The sequence below is a fragment of the Chelonoidis abingdonii genome, chromosome 7, assembly GCF_003597395.2.
Source record: "Chelonoidis abingdonii isolate Lonesome George chromosome 7, CheloAbing_2.0, whole genome shotgun sequence".
Lineage (NCBI taxonomy): Eukaryota > Metazoa > Chordata > Testudines > Testudinidae > Chelonoidis > Chelonoidis abingdonii.
In genome coordinates, this window is record NC_133775.1 from 46,734,651 (window position 1) to 46,757,115 (window position 22,465).

Here is a 22,465-nt window from a genome sequence, read left to right on the forward strand (position 1 = left end):
GAGGAGTTTGCTGGCCGCAGACAATAACCTCATGGGCTGTTCTGTGTGTTTGAGACCACCGTGCTAGATCTAGGACATTATTCTCATACACCTGATGCTAGACCCACATAGCAGTGTTTTGAGTGCATATTGTCTTTCAAGAACATTAGAGCTGGTATATCTCATAGCAATGGGCTGCCACTAGAGTTTGTCAGGACATTTTTGTCCAATTTGGGAAATGGTCATTTGTCAAAAAGTTTTATCTAGTCCAGGATAGAATTTATGATCAAAGCCAGAGAGAGAGCCCAAAACAGCCAGTAAACTAGTGGTTGGCGAATGTACCTGGAATGTGGGAACCCTTTCTCGGTCTCACTGGCTTGTATAAATAATTCTGGATACAGACTGCGTAGTCTGGCACTCATCCTGGGATGTTGGGGACCCAGGGTCAAGTCCCTGCTCAGAATCAGGAAAAACAAAGCTAGGTCTCCCACTTTGCAAGTGAGTGCCCTAACCACTGGAGTGGGTCTCTCTCTCTCAAAAAAGATTCAGATGGTCTTATTTTCAGTCTGATGTGGAATAAAAAATTCAGAAACATCAAATTATTTTGCAAAATGGAAAATTCTTTTTTTGCCAAAATGTTTACATTTTCTGCCAGAAAAGCCAAAAGAGGAGATTTCATTTCAGGTTGATTTGACTAAATGGAAATATTTTGGTTTGTTGGACCAACATAAAATGTTTTGTTTTGAGTGAGTTCAACATTAAACTGTATTTTTCTACGGTGACACATTGTGTCATAGGAATTACAGTCTGGATGCTTGATGCCCATTGCCCATGGGCCAGGCTGCTTGGCTGGACTACGTCTCCTGTAACAATGAAGTCTCCACTCTGACCAAATGTGAGGGGCATACCTGTAGCTGCATCATGGCAGTAGTAGTCCAGCTAGGGATCCTAGCCCACAGAGGAGAATAGAGGCATCAGGTGAACTACAACTTCCAGGAAGCCGAGTGCTGCCATAGGGAAATGTAGTTGTATATTGAAATGGCTCAAAATGAGAGGTTTCAATTTTTAAGACCTTTTTGAATGTTTCATTCAATGAATTCTTCTTATATGTCTATTTGCCATCCCAATTAAGGATGAAAACAATAGTTGAACTATCAGGATTTCCTGCAGGATGGAAGTTCAGCTTTGGACTTCTCATCCAGGCTATTCCTCCCTATTCCTCCAGGCTGCAATACCTGTGCTTCCCAGAGTACAGAGACTGCAATTCTGCCTAACCCTTGGCACAGGCCTCACAAGGGAGAAGAGTCCTTCTCCTTCCCCCCACAGCGCAGTCACACCATGGGCCAGACATAATCTAGCCCAGAAGCATAAAGAAAAATAGTTTGTCTCTCTAATAAGGTGAATGTATTATTAAACCCAGTTTTTCCCTATCCATGTGGAATAGCAAGACAAGCTTGAAATTACAGTCCATATCCTCATGTTCCAAACAGCTAGAGGGAAAAGAGTATTTGCATAATTCAGAGTTATTCTGATAATAAATAAAACAGATTGTTTAGCACCGAAAAGGGGGAGCTGAAGAGAGGAATGCAAGAAGCATAGATTCAACTAAGAGAGGACAGGGAGGACCACAAGGAAGTTAGTCTAAATAATGCTGCCATTCCTACTAAAGACAGCAGATTTTTCAAACAACTTTAAATCTTCCCACAACTCCTCCCACATTTCTCCACAACACGTGAAAGTATTTTAGTGTAACAATCTTTATATTATGTGTAATGGGATTGGTACCCACCTCTCACAAGTGCCCCCTTTCTCTGGTGGCTATGCCTGCAAACAGTTATTTTCCAGGGAAAGCCCCTACCTCTTGCAGGCAGCCCACTACTGTTGGTTGAGGGTGAGCCTGCTTTTGTTGTTTTGGTCTTACATCAGAGTGGCACCCACCTCTCTCAAGCACCCCCCAGCTGATGGTTCTCTCGGTGGGTCTTCAGCAAATCAGCCCTCCTACAGAGCTGCATACACTGTCCCTCCTTTCTGGGTTCTTATCATGGCCCCAGTATGGGGCTGTAGCTCTTAGGTTTGTTCCCAGACGCACTGCCTTTTTCAACCACTCACCTGGGGTCAATCTCAGTACCCTCAGCTGGCATCCTCTTCAGCAGCCCTCCCAGAGCTCAGTCTGCAACCAGATAAGCACGGCCTATCTTGGTACCCTCATCTGGTCTAGCCATGTTCTGTGGTCAGTCTCCCATGCTCTGCCTGCCTGCACTGACCATTCAATGGTCCTGCTGCTCATCTAGCCAGCCAAGCACCCCGTGCCTCCTCATCGAGCTCCACCCAGCAACCAAAGGCTCTGCTCCTTGCTTTTTATCTGGCCCTTCCGGCCCCTTAGTGGTTGCTCCAGCAGCCCTTCTGATTGGCTGCTCCTCTGTAGCCATTCTAGGCTGCCTGGAGCACTTCTCTCTGCTCTATTTTGGGGAAGGGTAGTGAGGCCTCCAGCTGGGGGCCTCCAGACCTAGTCCACCCTGCCCCACCATGCTACGCATCATTTCCATAAATGAACTGCAAATGGCAAAAAAGGGTCCACATTAGACTCTTTAAAACACATATTACTGGAATAAATCCTGAGTATTTGCACTTAACCACATGTGGGATTGTTTTAGACTGAGGCACTGCTTTATATCAGAATATATTAGATTCAGACCCTATATCCAAGAGTCCAAAGTTTAGTGTTGCTCTGTACAAGTGCATGTTTTTACATAACATTTTAGTTTCTTTTATCAAATTGATGAGGAGTAGAGTAGTGATGTTTTATTATGTAGTTTGGAAATGAGAAATTATGAACAATGAATGAGAATAATGGTGCTAATGACAGTAATTATACTTCGGTATAATCTTTCATCTCTTGTTCTCAAATTACTTTATAAATAAGAATTTGTGAAACTTCAAAAACACTCTTATGAAGTAGGTAGGTGGTTATCATCCCTATTTTACTAATGCATAGAGGCACAGAAAGCTTAAGTGCCTTATCCAAGGTCACTGTTAGTCAGTGGCAGGGCTGTGAATAGTATAGAGAGTCATGATTCCCCGTCCGCTGCTTTAACCACAGGAGAATATTCACTACACAAAACTTTAGAACAAGAATGATTGATGATCTTTAGCATCAGTCTGTTTTTTCCAATTTTCTCAAGCAACATTATCAAAAAACTGCCAGCTCTCTCTTTTTTTACACCCTATAAAAAACATATGCTAAAGGATATAGCGCTACTTTGAGACTGAATATTATTTACTTTATATTTGTATTCCACTAATCCTCATTTCCCTTTTATACATTATCAGGTCACAATGCTCATTGCCCCGATGCATGCTTCAAAGCACAGAGTATGAAATTATCGGACATTTTATAGTTTTTTTCTTTTTTTATTTTAAAAAATATTTGATGCTGTGCAATAGCATCTTCATAAATAGGAAGCTTGACAAAGCATTTAGGTCAGTGGAACTTGTGTAGCAAAGTCCTATTCAAGTCTGAAAATGTAGGAGCTAGTATTCACTTGCTCAGTGTCAGGAAGTCAATATTCCTTTCCATAATCCTCTGTCATGTTACTGAATCATTTTCATGAACTTCAATATATCCTATCTGAACTGTAGACCCTGTCTTGCCCTGCACGCTCTTAGCAAAACCTTTAGTTTTGAATCCAAATGGTGTTTTTTTCAGGTTCATTAAAAGCACATGATCAACTTGAAAAAACAAAATCTCATATCTTTCTAAAAGCTTTATATCTACTATACTTACAAGTAGCACACAAGTTTTCTATGACTGGAAGAAGTTATTGGGGAAAATATTTTAATTTCTTTCAGTATCTCTACATTTGACAGCACTTTGTGTATTGTCAGTTTCACTCTCTCTTTAATAGTCAGCCATTCTCTGATTTATGCAAAAACATAGGCATGTGCTTACCTTTCCACATACGAGTCCTCTCATTGAGTTCACATGCATAAAGTCAACCATGTGCCCAAATGTCTGCAGAATCTGGCCTTTGTTAGTCAGTGTTTCCTTTACATAGATATGTCAAAAGGAGAATAGAAAAATTATTCGTTTTTAAAATCAGGACATATTATTTAAAAGCTATGCTATCCGAAACAGTAATAATTTTAAATTTATCTCTTTCAGAAGAGTCAAGTTGACAGTGTCGAAGTAACCAAGTTGAGACTTTTCACCCTTTTGTAGTATCTTATATGTAATAGAGATATTTTGGTTTCAGCTTTCTATCAGGAGGAAATAATTTTGTAACTTATGATGCTGTGTCTGAGATACACCATAAGGAAAACAGCAGAACTGTTCCACAACTAGAGTGCACTTCATGTGTAAAGACATACTCCTCTCTTTCTTCACTTTCAAGGTTTTGAGATAAAGTACTTTAATGGCTGTTGAGCAAGAAGGAGGACAATGACTCAGATTTTTTTCTTTTACCACAGCATGCTATATTCAAGCGAGCTTTGAAAACCCCACTTGTGTATTTATCTTTCGAAAACTCTTCAAACGTCTAAGTTTACAAAGAGTTTAATTAAGTCACAATAGCCTTCAGTACTTATTCTTTCTTAGACCCTCATTATTAAAGTAGAAATGTTAAAGTGACATCTCAGAGTGCTCTCCTTATTCTTTTCCCTTCACAGCAACTCCAGTTCTGGAAAGCACTCCACCATGGTCTTGGAGTATAGGTCGATTCGATCCAGTAAATTACTTGTAATCTCCTCCTTGCTTCTTTTCTTTCTTCACGCCAGAGAATGTCAAACACAGTATGACTTTTTGAGCTCTGGTTTTAGTTTGTTGTAATTTGAGAAACCCTTGTCCAATTCACTACAGGTTTGATAGAAAATGTCTACTTCTACCCTAGATGTCATCTACCAGTTTTGGGGTGATATTTCACACATGTTGCCAGGCAGTTTCGCTGCAGCAGCCCACTATGGCATATCTACATTTCAAGCTGGGGGTGTTATTTCCAGCTCAAGGATACATACTTCCACTTTCTCTGTTTGATCTACTACACTAAAAATAAAAAGTTTAGCCTCAGCAAGACAAGTGGCAGGACAGGCTAGCTTTCCCCAAGTACATGACACGTGCTGCACAAGGGATATGCCTGACACAGTTTACTTTCTCCCTAGAGCCATGGGGTGTGTGGGAGGGGTTGGGGTAGGAGGGTCTCTCTGTCACAATCTGATTCTCAGGATATTCCTGGAGCACAGCAACTCAGTTCTGCCGCTTGTTTGGGGAATATTGTAAAATGACAGTCCAGCCCAAACTAAAGTCTTTCTATTTATAAAGCACTAATCCTGCGTTGTGTCATCTTTTATACAGATCATGTTGTATGCGAAGAGGAGTTCAAATATGCTATGCTAGCTTTAAACTGTATCTGCCCAGCTACTTCTACGCTAATCACCCTGCTGGTTCATACCTCTAGAGGACAGTAAGTATACCACCCTTTAAAAAAAACAAGATTGATATCAGAGCTACTTTGGAACACAAGGGAAGAGTCTATCCCAAGACACTACTGTTCAACCTCACTGAATTCAATGACTATTTATATTACATTACAGATGTCGGGAAATAGTGAATGTTTCCCCCACAGTGTAGTTTTGGTAAATATACATTGAAATCCTGCTTACTGAGTGCAATTATACTCTTTCTGACAATAAGTCCTGCAGGATTTAGTCCCCAGTGCTTATATTTTTAAGAAGGAAACAGAGTTACAAGTTAAGGGGTGGCTGGTGGAATATAGCCACAACCCCCCATTAGAAACAGTGCAGGATTACACTGCATCAGTGACTCACAGAAGCCCAGTCAGAGCTGTGGGAGGGTTTGTGGCCTAGATTTTTCCAAAGTGGCCTTTATTTTTGTGATCACAACTTTATTCACCAAGTATCTGATTTTCAGAGGTGAAAGACACCAATGACTCCAACTGTGGTCAATGTGACATGTGGATGCTCTTTCAAAAAAATCAGATCAAATCTGTTCTAAAAAGTGGGCCCAATAAATGGAGGCATCCAAAATCAATAGCTACTTTCGAAAATTAAAACCAGTGATTCAAGCCAGCAAAATGCCTCTCAAAATTTTGGATAATGAGGAAAATTGTGCCCATCCTGGACAGCATCTGTTCCCTTCTGCCTCCCTGATGGCTACTGCAAGGAATGGGGCCATAGCACTACTATTTCCACTTTGCACAGATGAGGGCCAGTTCTGGTACTGAATTTGTGCAGTCCCTGGATTCCAAGTCCAAGGACTTCCATTGCGCTCAGTCCGAATGTGGAGGTCCAAGTGAAAAATATCCATTATGCTTTCACACTGTCTAGCTCTGAGGGCCAGAGCATCAGCTGGTATAATCATTTTAGTTTTATTGACTTCAATAGAGCTACTTCCGTTTAAACCAGCTAAGGATCTGCCCCTAACTGTTTAAATGGAGGTAGTGCCCATTAATTTTCATAAGAGCTGAAAAGATGAATTCCCAGTAAGAGTCACCATGATCCCTTTGGGCTCCTTGAAAATGTCAGCGGACTTGCATATCATAATAAGGACATAACACTCTGTGTGATTTCTTTTCATAGCTAATTTTTAAAATACTAAGGCATTCTTGTGAGAAAACAGTACCAGCAGAAAGGCAAGTTAGAGAGTAAATCCCAGTACACAGCTAGACAGGTGAATGCTTGTATTACCAGGAAATTTAGGATTTTACTATAAACATATTTCATGAAGCTGTCATGGGCACCCGCAAAATCTTGATATTTACCACACAGTGGCATTTAACCTTTAGCAAGGCATCTGGAGTATTCCCCTGTGCTTAGGATTCAGAATACCACATTTACTGCAAGAACTTTAGCTTCTGAGAACAGCAAGTGTAAAGATTTTAGTTGAGTCTTCGGTGCTAGAATCTGCTAATAAGAACACAATGAAATAGCTTGCATGCCTCCCAAGAACCGTGAAGAATATATTTGCTTCATTCTCCTAACTTTGGTTGCTTGCATACACAGAATTCAGCGGCTTAAAGAAACCAAAACACTTCAATGTCCTATGTACAAGAAGAAGTAGCAGCATTTTTAACAGATGGCACAGAGGGTTCTTCACCAGCTAATTAACACACAAAGATTCTTTTTCCTCTGTGGCACTTCAGGGCTTTTGGCATTACATTTCCAACTCAGTCCGGTTCTCCATTTATACAAAGTAATGTTTTCCACATTGATTTTTCTTCTATACCATGATATAAAGTTAAAGTTAATGACAGAATGTGAGAATTCCGGCTATTTTTGGATAGCTCCCTGAAGTAATTGTTGTAAGGAGCGATGTTAAAATAACCGATTTATGGTCTGGTTCTTCACTTTGAAAATTGTCAGTGCTGATTATTGGGAAGAAGGAAATTTCTACTCACATTAGTAATTGCTAGTGATATTTTGCATCCTCAATATAGAAAACATGCAGAAAGTCATGAGAAACTAGCTGTGAAAAGATTTTATAAAAAGCCAAAATGAAATGTTTTTACCTTATTGAAATGAGAAAGTCAAAACAATTCACTTCACCTCTTTTCCGTCAAACAAATTTAATCGAAATAGACACATTCCCGAGGAACCATTTCAATTTTGACAAAAAACTGTTCCATCGAAAAATTTTACACGAGCACTTTGACATACTATTTCTTCTGTGAAATTTTGCCAATTTTTTAAAAAAATATAAAGGACAAGAAAAGTTAAATGTTACTAATTGATCCAAAGCCCAATGAAGTCGATACATTGAACATAATGAAATTAAACTATTCAAGTTTTACTACAGTTTCTAAATGACATTTTTCTAACTGTGTAACAAAGAACTGAGGTGGGACTCAGCTATAAATTTCCCACCTTTTTAAAAAGGTAAATATTCCAAAAGCCACAGCCCACAATTTGTAAGATGCAGATAAACAACAGGGAGGACAAAATTGCAGCTCCTTGTATCTTATTTTCATGTAATCCTTTTTGAAAAAGAAACTGTGTAATTTACGCAGTAGAAGCCCACTAGAGCAAACCAGAAGCTTATCCAAACCCAGTCTGCTCTCATTCTCAGGAGGAGCTGCACTCTTCTTTGTAATGACATCATGGTGGTCTGAGGGAAATCACTTATCACAGGCAGTCACAGTGACCCCTGCCCCCCCCAACATCACCACCACCACCACACAAGAATGCGAATAAACAGGAAGGAGTGATGTGTGGTTGATTATCGCTGATGTCACAATGTTATTGCTCAGGTGGCAGCAAATGTGCACTGCTGGGGGAGGACACAACCCGCTCCCCTCAAAACAACAACAATCCCTCCCAATGTTCCAGTTGGACCAAAATTACTAAAAATATCAACACTACAAAATCCATATTGGAGACTATTCCACACACAAGTTAATGAGCGTCTTAAATTTGGTTTAAATTCTCCATGGCATGGTTGTTAAAAAAAAAAAATGGTTCTGAGAATGAGACACACTACGGTATAGACCCTGTATAATAGAAAGTTCTGACAACCTGAACTATAGTCTCACTATTACAAGCCCATAATTATAGATGGGGCTGATAAGGTTGGCCCATATGTCCCACCATAAGACCCTGTTTTCAATTCTTTATAATTTTACAAATTTTAGCCATTCTGACTGAAACTTCCATAGTTGGTGTCTGCTTCAGGTTGATTTTTTAACTTCAGCCAAAATGGTACAGGTATTTCCAAGACGCATGCTAGGGGAAAATACATTTTTTTAACCCATGTTACATTGTCTTGAGAGATCCCCCCCCCAAAAAAATGGACCACCCCCACGCGAGCAGGGACTTAACATTTGGCTGGGGCAAGCCTTTGTGTCAGTGACATGCCTTTTTCCATCCTTGGGAAAATCCACCCAAATTTGGCCAAGTTATAAGCCTTAAAAGAGGGCATACACATTATCTTCAGTAGAGCTTTCTTAGAGTTTAACTACTAAAATCTCAGAAAATTCTGTCCTCACCTCAGCATGTTCCAGCCACATTCAGTCCCTCAAAGTGACCTAGTTGTGCATGTGTCATTTCCATTGTCACTGGGCAACCAAGTATGCCTCATTCCCTCATTGCTTCCACCTGTGCCTCGTCTGTGCATTCACCATCCTCAGAGAGCAACTGAGCATGAGGCCGTCCAGGGCTACAGGAGCTCAGAAGGACTTTTCCAGTAATGACTACATCCAGATGCTCTGGGTTGGGGTGGGACCATCCACCAGAACTGAGAGTAGGGAACTTGTCTCTCTTGTGCTTTCCATGACACCTCTGCTGGCACGTGGACAACATGAAAGAGGAAGCCATCTAATTTGAATAGAGGGGGAAAAAAGCCAGACTGTGGGACAGGAAGAAAATAAAGGAGTAGTTTGGAAAAAGCAGTCTGGTGAGAGTAGGACTGAGGCAGAGAAGAGAGATTAGGTCTGGCTTGTCAAAGGGACTGGGAGAAGTTAGGACTGAGCTAGGTAGGAGGAGAAACAGACTGAGAGCCCGGAGAAGGGAGAGAGTGAAGGCTGGAACTGCTTGGGTGTGGGAACTGGGACTTGGAGCTGAGAGGGTGAGGGGAGGCTAGTCTTGGTTGGGCATTGATTGAACAAGGAGACAAACTGGAAACCAATGGGTGGGGGACAGGACAGAGGGCAGGAGACAGAACCAGTCTGATAAGGAGCTTGGGTGCGGATTGAGAACTGGAAATGTCTGAGCACAGAAGCTGGGACAAGGTCCCAGGGAGAGATTAAACAAGGACAAAGATCAAGCAGAGGGAGACAGATTGGATGAGAAGCCTAGGGAGGGAAACTAGAACTGGGAGTGGAAGAAGGAAGATGGAGAAACTGGAACTCGCTGGGCAAGGAGATGGGGATGAGAAGTGGAGAATGAGACTATGAGAAGGAACTGGGGTGGGGAAAAGACAGGACAGAGAGGGACAGTTTAGAAGGGATGGAGCACAAGGCGTGGAATTAGGGTGTGTGTGGCAGAACAGAAGAGTTTGTGTCCACTAGAGGACACTCCCCTCCATAGCCTGGAATGGACTCCAAGAACCCTGAGTCTTGACAGAATGGTGTCAGTGAGTATCTGTGAAACCCATTGGCAAAGAGTCCCATCCTTCTGTATTGCTGACTACATAGGGTTTGACAATTTGACATTGCTACCAGTTTCTCCATTAGCTCAACTAGCAGAGGTCTGTGTAGTGGATTTAAAGGTTCCAAGCCTACTGAGGACTGATGTGGTTCAATATTATGGAATTTATGTTTTATCAGTTTGCTTTAAAAAAAATTCTCCACTTTAAGCATAGAATTATGGAACTGGTAGGGACCTCAAGAGGTCATCTAGTCCAGTCCCCTGCACTCATGGCAGAACTAATTATCTAGCCCATTCCTGACAGGTGTTTGTCTAATCTGTTCTTAAAAATCTCCAATGATGGAGGTTCCACAAGCTTCCTAGGCAATTTATTCCAGAGCTTAACCACCCTGACAGGAAGTTTTTCCTAATGTCCAACCTCTCTCCAATTTGTCCGCATCTTTCCTGAATGTGCTGCCCAGAACTGGACATAATATTTCAGTTGAGGCCTAATCAGAGTGGAGTAAAGCAGAATTACTTCTCGTGTCTTGCTTATAACACTCCTGCTAATACATCCCAGAATGAGGTTTGCTTTCTTTGCAGCAATGTTACACTGTTGAATCATATTTAGCTTATGGTCCACTTTGATCCCCAGATCACTTTCCGCAGTACTCCTTCTTAGGCAGTCATTTCCCATTATCTTGTGTGCAACTGATTGTTCCTTCCTAAATGGAGTATTTTGCATTTGTTCTTATTGAATTTCATCCTATTTACTTCAGACCATTTCTCCAGTTTGTCCAGATCATTTTGAATTTTAATCCTATCCTCCATAACACTTGCAACCCCTCCCAGCTTGGTATCATACACAAACTTTATAAGCGTACTCTGTGTGCCATTATCTAAATCATTGATGAAGATATTGAACAGAACCAGATGCAGAACTGATCCCTGCAGGTCCCTACTCATTATGCCCTTCCAGCACAACTGTGAACCACTGATAACTAGTCTCTTTGGGAACTGTTTTACAGCCAGTTTTTCACCCACCTTATTATAGCTCCATCTAGGTTGCATTTCCCTAGTTTAAGAGAAGGCTGCGAGAGACAGTATCAAAAGCTTTACTAAAGTCAAGATATACCACGTCTACCATTTTCCCCCATCCAGAAGGCTTGTTACCCTGTCAAAGAAAGCTATCAGATTGGTTTGACACCATTTGTTTTTAACAAATCCATGCTGACTATGACTTATCACCTTATCTTCTAGATCTTTGCAAATTCATTGTTTAATTATTTGCTCCATTATCTTTCCAGGAACAGAAGTTTAGATGACTGGTCTGTAATTTCCTGGGTTGTCCTTGTGCCCATCTATAAAAAAGGGAATTATAGTTGCCTTTTTCCAGTATTCTGGGATCTCTCCCCTCTTCCATGACTTCTCAAAGATAATCACTAATGTCTCAGATATCTTCTCAGTCAGCTCCTTGAGTATTCTAGGATGCATTTCATCAGGCCCTGGGGACTTGAAGTCATCTAATTTGTCCAAGTAATTTTTAACTTGTTATTTCCCTATTTTAGCCTCTTCTGATCCTACCTCATTTTCACTAACATTCACTACATTAGCTCTCCTGGTTAAGCCCTGGTGGTCTCTTGCCATACTTCCTATCTTTCCTATGCAGTTGGACAGTTTGCTCATGTGCACTTAATAATGACTCGTTGAAAAACTTCCAATTGTCTATTTTTTTTCCTTTGCTTCCTATGGGATCTTACATACCAACTCCCTAAGTTTGCTAAAAAGTCTACCTTCCTGAAATCCATTGCATTTATTTTGTTGTTCTCCCTCCTACCATTCCTTGGAATCATGAACTTTACCATTTCATGATCACTTTCACCCAAGCTGCCTTCCACTTCCAAATTCTCAACCGATTCCTTCCTACTTGACAAAATCAAATCTAGACCAACTTCTTCACTGGGTAGCTGTCTCCACTTTCTGAAATAAAAAATTGTCTCCAATACATTCCAAGAAGTTATTGAACAATCTGTGCCTTGCTGTGTTATTTTCCCAATAGATGTCTGGGTAGTTGAAATCCCCCATCACCACCAAATCCTGTGCTTTGGGTGATTTTGTTAGCTGTTTAAAAAAAGCCACAGCCACCTCTTTTTTCTGGTTATGTGTTCTATAGTAGACCCCTTCCATGACATCACCCTTGTTTTTTTTATCCCTTTTATCCTTACTCAGATACTTTCAACAAATCTATCTCCTATTTCCATCTCAATTTAAGTGTATACATTTTTAATAGATAAGGCAACACCTCCTCCCTTTTTTTCTCCTGACGGTCCTTCTTGAGCAAGCTGTACTCTTCTATACCAATATTCTCGTCATATATTATCCCACCCGGTCTCTGTGACGCCAACTGTGTCATAGTTGTGTTTATTTAGCAGCATTTCGAGTTCTTCCTACTTATTCCCCATACTTCTTGCATTAGTATACAGACATTAAAGATACTGTTTTCATCCCCCCATCCCCCAGTTCTGTCTTGTCTCTCCTTTATCCCTGCCCAAGCCTTTATAACAGCCCATGCTCCCCCCAAATTCCAAACCTTCTCCCAGGTCTCCATGTTCTTGACTTACCTGGGGGCTTTGGTCACTTCCCCCATTTGAACTTAGTTTAAAGCCCTCCTCACTAGGTTAGCCAGTCTGTATCCAGATACGTTCTTCCCATTCCTCGATAGGTGGACCCTATCTCTTCTTAGCAGTCCTTCCTGGAACAGCATCCCGTGGTCAAGGAAGCCAAAGCCCTTCTGGCAACACCATCTTCGCAGCCAGGCATTCACCTCCAGGATGCATCTGTCTTTGCCTAGGCCCCTACCCATGACTGAAAGCATCTAAGAGACCACCACCTGCACTCCCAACTCCTTCACCCTTATTCTCAAAGCCTTGTACTCAGTTCTGATCTGCTAAGGGTCATACCTCACAGGATCATTAGTGTCCACATGGATGAGTAGCATGAGGTAGTAATCAGAGGGCCAGATGATCCTCAACAATCCCTCCGTAATGTCTCAGATACGGGCCCCTGGCAGGCAGCATAACTCCCATGCTGCCATGTCAGGATGATAGGTGGGTGCTTCTATTCCCCTCAGAAGAGAGTCACCAACCACCACTACCCTACATTTCCTCCTGGGAGTGGTGGTTACAATCCTCCCAGCCCTGGAGGCACGTGGCTTCTCCTCCTCCTCTGGGGATGATTTCTCATTGCTTGTTGCTAGGACAGCATATTGGTTTTCAAACACAGTGGTGGGTGAGTTGAGAGTAGAAATGGAGCACTACCTGCTGCCAGAAGTAACCGGCTGCCAGTGTCCTCCCTGTGACAGAGGCATATCCTCCTCCCTTGGTGGTGTGACAGCAATCCTCTGTAGCTGTATAGCTTCCTCAGCCTCAGATGTCTCCATGTGAATACTCTTGAAGAATTCCTCATGGGCACTGATGCTCCTCAGCCTTGCCACCTCCTCCTGTAGCTCTCCCACCTGCTTCCTGAGAGATTCCACCAGCAGGCATGCTTCACACTGGATGGTCCCACCAGCCTGACTTTGAGGATGGGAAATGCAGGCCACAGTCTCTGCAAAGCCACCTAAGGATCTGGGTAGAGACATCCATGGTTAGGCTGTCTGTCTGGATACAGGCACAGGTCGAGGAGACAGGAGCAGCATTGGCACTGGCGATGTGGCCTGTCCTAACCATAGCGACTATATTACAACTTCCTCCTACAAACTCCCTCTCAAACTCCCCTGTTCACTAGCTCCTCTTGGTCACTTATCCTCTGGCTTTTAAGGCCTTCTCTCCTAGCTCAGCTCTACCCCCTCGTTAATCACACAGTGGGAGGGTGATCACAAGGCTAATTGAGGCTGATCAAAGATGATCAAGGATGATCCAGGAAACAAAGTCCCAGACAGTCCCCAGACACGCAATTTCAACTGCTCCAGTAACTGAAATAACCTGAAAAGAGAAAGAAACACACAAAACAGCCAAACAAACTCACTCATCCGAAAGTTAGGACTCGCACCTTGTTCATTCGGCACGGGGATCACATTCTTCCCCTCTCAAACTCCCCTGTTTGTGGTCCCCTATTCGCTAGCTCCTAATAATTGTAATATTTGGTTTGTACTGGTTTCATTTAGAAAAGAACATTCAAACTGTATATATCAAACACATACTCACTCCCTATATTAAAAAAACAATAAGGTTGCAAATCTAATACACCTCTACCCTGCTATAATGCGACCCAATATAACACGGGTTCGCATATAGCGTGATAGCAGCGGGGCTCCATTGGCAATTTAAAGGGCCTGGGGCTCCCCGTGGCCGAAGCTCTGGGCTCTTTAAATCACTGCTGCAGTCCTGCCAGCGCTTCCCCAATATAACGGCGTTTCACCTATAAAACGGTAGGGATTTTTGGCTCCCCACGACCATGTTATATTGGAGTAGAGGTGTAGCTCTAAAATTCAGAAATGCAGACAACAGCCTCCTTTACTACCCATCCCTGATTCAATCACTAGAGCAGATCCATTCTATGCACTGAAGAAACTGTGGGTCCTGCTTTACAAAGAGTATGTGATCATCTAATTGAAGATGGTGTGATAATTTATACTTACAAGAAAATGTGGCTGAAAAAGTGGCATAGGCAACCATAGTTTTCTGGCATTTTATATATTTTGAGTGTGTTAACTTTTCAAACTTAATAATGTTCTCTTAACATAGCTTTTATGTATGAGATACTGAATGCAATATTCTAAATTGTATATAAAGTGTAACAAGCACCAAAATATATTATAATTAAAGTGGGGCAATATTTAATCATAGTAAAATAATCCCTTTTTTCTGGGTTTTCCATCATAAATTAGTTTCATATTCAGTGTGGAGGTCCCAATTTGTGTCAATTCATTGAATATTCATTTCACCTTTACATAAAAATCATACACTGAAGGTGGTGTTATGATTTGGCATTAATAAATAATTTGCTCATCTATTAAAAATAAGTGATCACAGTTAGATATAAATAAAAGCCTGAACATAGAAATTTTCCTTAGTCAACAAAGTTTTTGTAACTATGTTGTCAACTTAGTCAACTATGGTTTTTGTAAAAAGGACTCTTTAAAATTGTCTTCTATATGAGCCTTTCCTTTTCAAATCATGCCCTTCATTACATTCCTAAAAACTGTGGTGAGATTAAAAAGATTAATTGAGTACTTAATCAAACTGTTAAACTATAATAGAATACCATTTATTTAAATATTTTTGGATGTTTTCTGTATTTTCAAATATATTTGTTTCAATTACAACACATAGTATAAAGTTTACAGTGCTCACTTTATATTTATTTTTAATTACAAGTGTTTGCACTGTAAAAAGACAAAAGAAATAGTATTTTTCAATTCACCTAATACAAGTACTGTAGTGCAGTCTCTTTATCCTGAAAGTTAAACTTACAAATATAGAATTATGTACAAAAAATTGCATTAAAAATGAAACAATGTAAAATTGTAGAGTTTCAAGACCACTCAGGCCTACTTCTTGTTCAGCCAATTGCTCAGACAAATAAGCTTACATTTGCAATAAATTTACATTTGCAGGAGATAATGCTGCCTGCTTCTTTTTTACAATGTCACCTGAAAATGAGAACAGGCATTCTTATGGCACTGCTGTAGCCAGCATCACAAGATATTTACATGCCAGATGCATTAAAGATTCATATGTCCCTTCATGCTTCAATCACCATTCCAGGGGACGTGTCCATGCTGATGATGGGTTCTGCTTGATAACAATCCAAAGCAATGCAGACTAACACATGTTCATTTTCATTGTCTGAGTCAGATGCCACCAGCAGAAGTTTGATTTTATTTTTTCGTGATTCGGGTTATGTAGTTTCTGCATCGGAGTGTTGCTCTTTTAAGACTTCTGAAAGCATGTTCCATACCTCGTCCTCTCAGATTTTGGAAGGCACTTCAGATTCTTAAACTTTGGGTCAAGTGGTATAGCTATCTTTAGAAATCTCACATTGGTACCTCCTTTGTGTTTTGTCAAATCTGCAGTGAAAGGGTTCTTAAAATGAACAACATGTGCTTGGTCATCATCTGAATCTGCCATAACATGAAATATATGGCAGAATGCAGGTAAAACACAGCAGGGGGCATACAATTGGCTCCCAACGAGTTCAGCCACAAATTTCATTAAGGCATTATTTTTAAATGAATGTCATCAGCATGGAAGCATGTCCTCTGGATTGGTGGCTGAAGCATGAAGGGTCATACGAATGTATAGCATATCTGGAACGTAAATATCTTGCAATGCTGGCTGTAAAAGTGCCATGCAAATTCCTGTTCTCACTTTCTGCTGACACTGTAAATAAGAAGAGGCAGCATTTATCTCCTGTAAATGTAAACAAACTTGTTTGTCTTAGCGACTGAGTGGACTTGTAGACTCTGAAGTTTTACATTGTTTTGTTTTTGAAGGTAGTTAAGTAACAATAAAAAAAATCTAGATTTGTGATTTGCACTTTCAGGAAAAAGAGATGGCACTACAGTACTTGTATGTGGTGAACTGAAAAATACTATTTCTTCTGTTTATCATTTTTACAGTGCAAATATTTGTAATCAAAATATACTCTTTGATTTCAATGACACAGAATACAAGATATATATGAAAATGTAAAAAAAAAAAACAGGGCTTTGGAGCGGAGCCCAGAGCTGAAGCACAGAGCAGCTCTGGGGGAGCTTCAGGTTTTTGCCTAGAGCTGGAGCGGAGCTGGAGCACAGCTCCAAAGCCCTTAGAAAAACATCAAAAATATGTAATAAATTTCAATTGGTATTCTCTTGTTTAATGGTATGATTAATATTGCAATTAATCGTGATTCTTTTAATCATGGATTTTTTTTTGAGTTAATCACTTGAGTTAACTGTGTTTAATTGACAGCTCTATTAAAAACTTTCATTGAGTTGCACCTTAGTATTAGTAAAGTAACTGTGCTTCATTGTCTTCCCTACAATAGCAAGCCTCTGTTTACAAGAATTGGTTGTTTTTTTTAGCTCCATCTAGAGGTAACTATTGGACTGCCAAATTTTATGAAATTGCTTAACATAGAATTCAATGTACTCTTAGGAGTTTGCCTTTTTTGGATGGTTGGTTAAATTTGATAATGGCAAAAATGACTGGTAATAATTACAATATCTTGAATTGTAAATAGACTAGAAGTGATTCAGTTTTTATTTGAACAAATTAGTGTAAATAACAAAAAGCCAGTGAAAATTATATTTTTTGCATAAAATACTTCAAAATATGTTTTGCTCTAAGCCAAATATCAATAGATGCAACAGAAAATGGAGGGAAGATACTCTTGTGGCCGAGTTTCTTATATTTCTAAAATTTGCACTGTTTTCTTTATCAAATTGTCTTTCATTCCAAGCCATTTAAAAAGGTAAGCTTTGTTTGAGCGTTGATAGTCAAATGAGCTTTTTCCTGTGCAGCTGGTTCCTGTTTCAATATTGTGTTATTACCACAGCCCCAAAAATAAACTTTATTATATTGGAGTTTAAATCCCCAGAATTACTGAAATGGATAGAGAGCTATATCATGTAACGATCTGCAATATGCAATAGGCTTGAGCAGTCATACTTTTGAAGCCTATCCAGTTAAAGCCAATAGGAAGTTTTCCTGAATAATAAATCCACTATTAGGCTCATAGAAGGCCCATGTCTGACAGGTCACAAATAATACAAGTTTGGTGACTTCAGTTTAGACTCTAGGCAAATTTGCTGAAATTAACTTCACCTGCATAAAACCCAATAATAAGACTGTTCAAGTGAAAGGTGTGTGCATGGAGGGGTGGGAAGATTGGGAATGAAGAAGTGGGATGAGGAAGTGAGGCACTAAATATGTGTTAGAGCAGTAGCCAAAAAAGAAACTTACATGTCTCTTACATTTGATCCATATAAAGATGTACCCCTTCCCAGTTCTGTCCACACTGCTGCCCTCTGCACTTGTCTAACCTGGGCTGAAGCACAGCCTCTCTCTGATGTTCCACTAACAGACAGGGCAAACAGCCCCAATACAAAGGTCAAGTGGTCAGTTTCATCCCGTTGTTAACCCAGTAACGCTTGGGGGTGAGGGAAAAGAAAAAAGCAGAATATAGCCATAATACAAGGAAGACTTCTCAGAAATACTTCAAGTAAGATCAAGAAAGAGCATGAACAGCAATTTATTTTGTGTTTAGATTCAATAAATAATGGAGCTGGTCAAATCCTGAAACATCATTTTTAAGCATCTTTCAAATTACATTCTGCTTTTCATTTTGACCGTGTACAAATTCAAATAATTACCTTTATTATCACCATGTAAGGCTGCTCTTTCTTAATACCATATTTGCATGCAAACAAAGATTAATTCATTGACAAAAGTATGTTTGATTTGCTATTGGTCATTCTCCATTTGTTTAAAAAGTCTCATTCATTTAGGTCAGGGAACAGAAACAATACCATGGGTGAAATCTTGGCTTCACTGAATTTCATATCAAAGCTCCCATTAACTTCAGAGCTAGGATTTCACTCCAGGTGACCCATGTGACCACTTACACAGCCAGGGATAACGCTTAGGGAACAGCTGAATCCAAACAGTTCATGATCAACCCAGAGACGAAAATAATTTAGTCCAAACTGTCTATCAAACTATCTGGTGAACAGCTTTAACACGCATCCTTGTACATACCAAAATTGGATTGTGAACAGAAAGAAAATGATTAATTTTGCTATGAATATTAAATAGTTTGACACCTCTTATGAATAAAACTAGTTTGACAATCCTGATTATAATAAGTCTACAAAAAATTAAATGCATAGGTAGCAAAAGCATACAGCAAAATGAGTGTTGTATTGCACTAGCTTAGTAATAATGTTTGCACAGGAAAATATATTATATATATATTATAGGTTTTAAACATCCATACTGTATATGTAAATGAAACTCATCTTCATTTCTGATTTCTCTACAAAGTTTTCTAAACAATATGGAATCAGATCAAACTACCATTGAAGTTAATGGGAGTCTTTCCATTGACATCAGTGTGAATTGCATTGGGCCTCTATATGAGCATATTAGATTTAAGCATGTGAGATGTGAGTAACCTCATTGTATTAAATGAGAATACTCAAATGAGTAAAGTTGAGCATGGTTTTTTTTGAAAACTAGAAACCTTATTTTGTACCAGATTAAAAAAACCTGACCATCTTTATAGATTTCTAGCCTAGTAATAAATACAATCTGCTACTAGAACTTGTTATAGAACAAACATGTTGAAAGATAATAGCATTTCTGAATTTATGAACTTCATGTGATCTTTGCAGAACAGCACCTTGGGAAGCTTTTAGACATCTAACTGGAACCAAGCAGACTTTAACCAGGTGAAACATTTTATTTTAGGGGGACAAAAAAAAAGTAAAAATATGGCACTATTTTGTTTTAGAATTACTTTTCTAGCTTTGTTATTCTACTATTTCATGATACTTTGTCTATTAGTAACAGTGTGATAAAATGAATAAGTTATTTTCTATACTTATTTTATAATAGTTTAGCATTACATTATTTTAAAAAAAACTTACATCTGAAAATAACCCCTCACTTATAATGCAAAAACATCTGACTATGAAGAGATATCATGTATGCAGTAGGGGAAGGGATTGCTAATGGAATAAGAAACATTTTAATAACTTAATAAATGCATTATTACGTGTCTTTGAGATTGTGCTCCACAGAGCATGAATGCAGGAAAGAAGACCAAAAATATTTTAGATCAGAAATAAAAATCAATAAAAAGATTGGCAGTGACATGGATTTTCTAAAAAGATTTGAAATAAGGCAAGACAGCAAATAAAAACTGATTATTGTTACCTGTCCTAAAGGCATGCATTCGTTGATTAGCTGTAATAGAAACATTTAGCATGAATTAGATTAAGTTTTAATTGACTGGATCAATGTGGAAAGGTCACAATCATGCAAAGAACAGCAGGCAAAGCCTCGTGATGTTTGTACCTGAGCAGAAACAACAGTAGCCTAGGGTACTATAATCTTGTTAACATTTTACAGAAAGATTCTTGTTCTTTCTTGTCTAGAGGAAGATCTAGAGTGGGAGTTGGGACCTAAGTTGGTTTCTTGTACTGGGGATGTGGGTCCTAGTAATAGTATACTTTAAAAAATCACCATGGTCAAAACCACATCACTAAGGCCTTGTCTATACTGCCACTGTACAGTGCTGCAACTTTCTCGCTCAGGGGTGTGAAACAAAACACACCTCGAGCGCTGCAAGTTTCTGCACTGTAAAGTGGCAGTGTAGACCATGCACCAGCACTGGGAGGTGTGTGAGGGTGACCAGATGTCCTGATTTTATAGGGACAAGTCCCCATTTTGAGGTCTTTTTCTTATATAGGATCCTATTACCCTTCACCCCCTTCCGATTTTTCACATTTGCTGTCTGGTCACTCTAAGCTGTGGTCCTCAATGCTGATAACTACTCCCCTCTCTCCTAGCACTGGTGTTGTGACTACGCAGCCACATTAAAGCCCTGCTAGTGAAGACATACCCTAAGAGACAGCCTCCCAACCCAGGTAACCAGACTTATGGTAGCTCTACTCAAGCTAACACACCAAATATAGTAGTATGGATACTGCAGCATAGAGGGCAGCACAGACTAGCTGCCCAAATCCAAGATCACCTGACCGCCTAAACCAAAACCTGTGCTGGAATGTCTCCATGGTTAGCTCAAGTTAGCATAAGTCTGTCTGGGCTGGGAGGCATGCTCACAGTTCTAGTATAGACATATCCTATCAGAATGTGGTTCCATCCAGGTGGATTGAGATATTATTCCCAGTTGGAACAGGTCAATTTATACATAGAGGCTACAATTTTCAGACTAACATTCAAAACTTCTAATTGCAACCTCCCAAATTATGTGTTAAGCCTTAATTGCTCTCATATTTGTTGTTTTCACATGTTTCATGCTCAGTATGTCATATCAGTGAGTGTTAAAAGATGCCTCAAGCAACTTAGCTCTACTCACTTTTTGCCCAGAATCCTCAATTCCCAATCCCCAGCTGTTAGAACATTCGGTGATGTTAATATACAGTAGCTGGTCATACTACCTGCATCTTGTACACCATCATTGGGTGGGAGTGGGAAGGTATCATCAAATCAGCAGTTGTAGTGCCCATAATCTCTTGCATGCTAGATCACCAGCTGGTAGCTTAATTTTGGGATATCAAAAGGGACCAACAAGTCAGCTATACTGCAAATACTGACAACCTTGTTCTTATTATGAAAATAAAATATTTGCCACTAGTCTCCAAATGGCTTCCATTGAATCACCTATCAATCACTCTTCTTTCTCCCAAAACTTCTCAAAATTTAAAATTTGATAAACCATAAACATTCAATTTCCTTCCACTTTAAACCCCTCCCATATATACAAGTATTTGCATTACTTCACCTGATGATTTAGTCCATTTTAAACCTTGAAAGATAACAATTATTAAAAGATGTAGTATAAAGTTTCGTACATATAAGTCTGATTATTAAATGCATATTTGTTGACTGTGCTGAAAAATAAACAGGTTTTGCCCTACAAGTGGTGGCATGGTAGGGCTTCTCCTCCAGCACCAAGAAAAAAATTGGAATAATAGAATAATTATTTATAATATCTCTAACATCTAATAAAATAGTAAATGCACTTTAACTGTCTTCATCTGCTTGGTTATTTCATATACAAAGGAAAGCACAAACATTTGTTTTATAAAACTATCAAGGGTGTTCCCAATGCTGTAGGGCAATATAAAAAAGTTACTCTACTGCAAACAAAGGCAAAGTGTGGAAATACCTTTAGAGACCAGAATAAATTCCAGGTTGGGAGAAAGAGGTAGAATAAAAGGGAGTGCAAGGGTCATAAGATGAGTTTAGAACAGGGAGGGCTTGGTAAGTCTCAGACAGGGATCTAATGTAGTGTAATAATCACTCTCTTCCATAACTCAGGTCATGACTAGGGAGACATGCTGAAGTGATGCCAGGCAGCACAGGGTGCATTTAATTTGTATGGTGTGGTATGGTGTGTTAGTGTGTGTGGGGGGAGGGATAGAGTATGCTACAGGTTCTGCTTGTGTTCAGTGACCTCAATAAATAATCCTGTTTAAATTCATGACAATAACATTACTTCTTTAGCTTCAGAGATACTACATCTGGAAGCAAGCCATGGGGTTTGGAAGATTTAGAAAGAGCCTTGTGAATGTTTGAAGGGATATTTGAAGTGGTATAGAGGGACATTGTGAAGACCAAGAGACTGTCAAGTCAAAGGAGGTTGATGGGCACAGAAGATTAGAGGAACAATTAGGCCTTGT

The 22,465-nt window shown here is 39.7% G+C and overlaps 1 protein-coding gene across 4 annotated transcripts in view; it reads left to right on the forward strand.

Annotated features, from left to right (window-relative positions):
* The window catches only part of KCNT2 (potassium sodium-activated channel subfamily T member 2), a 289,822-nt gene that overhangs the window by 161,735 nt on the left and 105,622 nt on the right, over positions 1-22,465 (forward strand). For 2 of the 4 annotated variants that reach the window (XM_075067853.1, XM_075067855.1), the window contains exons 15-16: positions 5,327-5,435; positions 19,430-19,486. In XM_075067853.1, the coding sequence (XP_074923954.1) occupies positions 5,327-5,435; positions 19,430-19,486 (166 nt within the window). The remainder of the gene's footprint in view (positions 1-5,326; positions 5,436-19,429; positions 19,487-22,465) is intronic. The other 2 variants (XM_075067854.1, XM_075067856.1) reach the window with 1 other exon arrangement.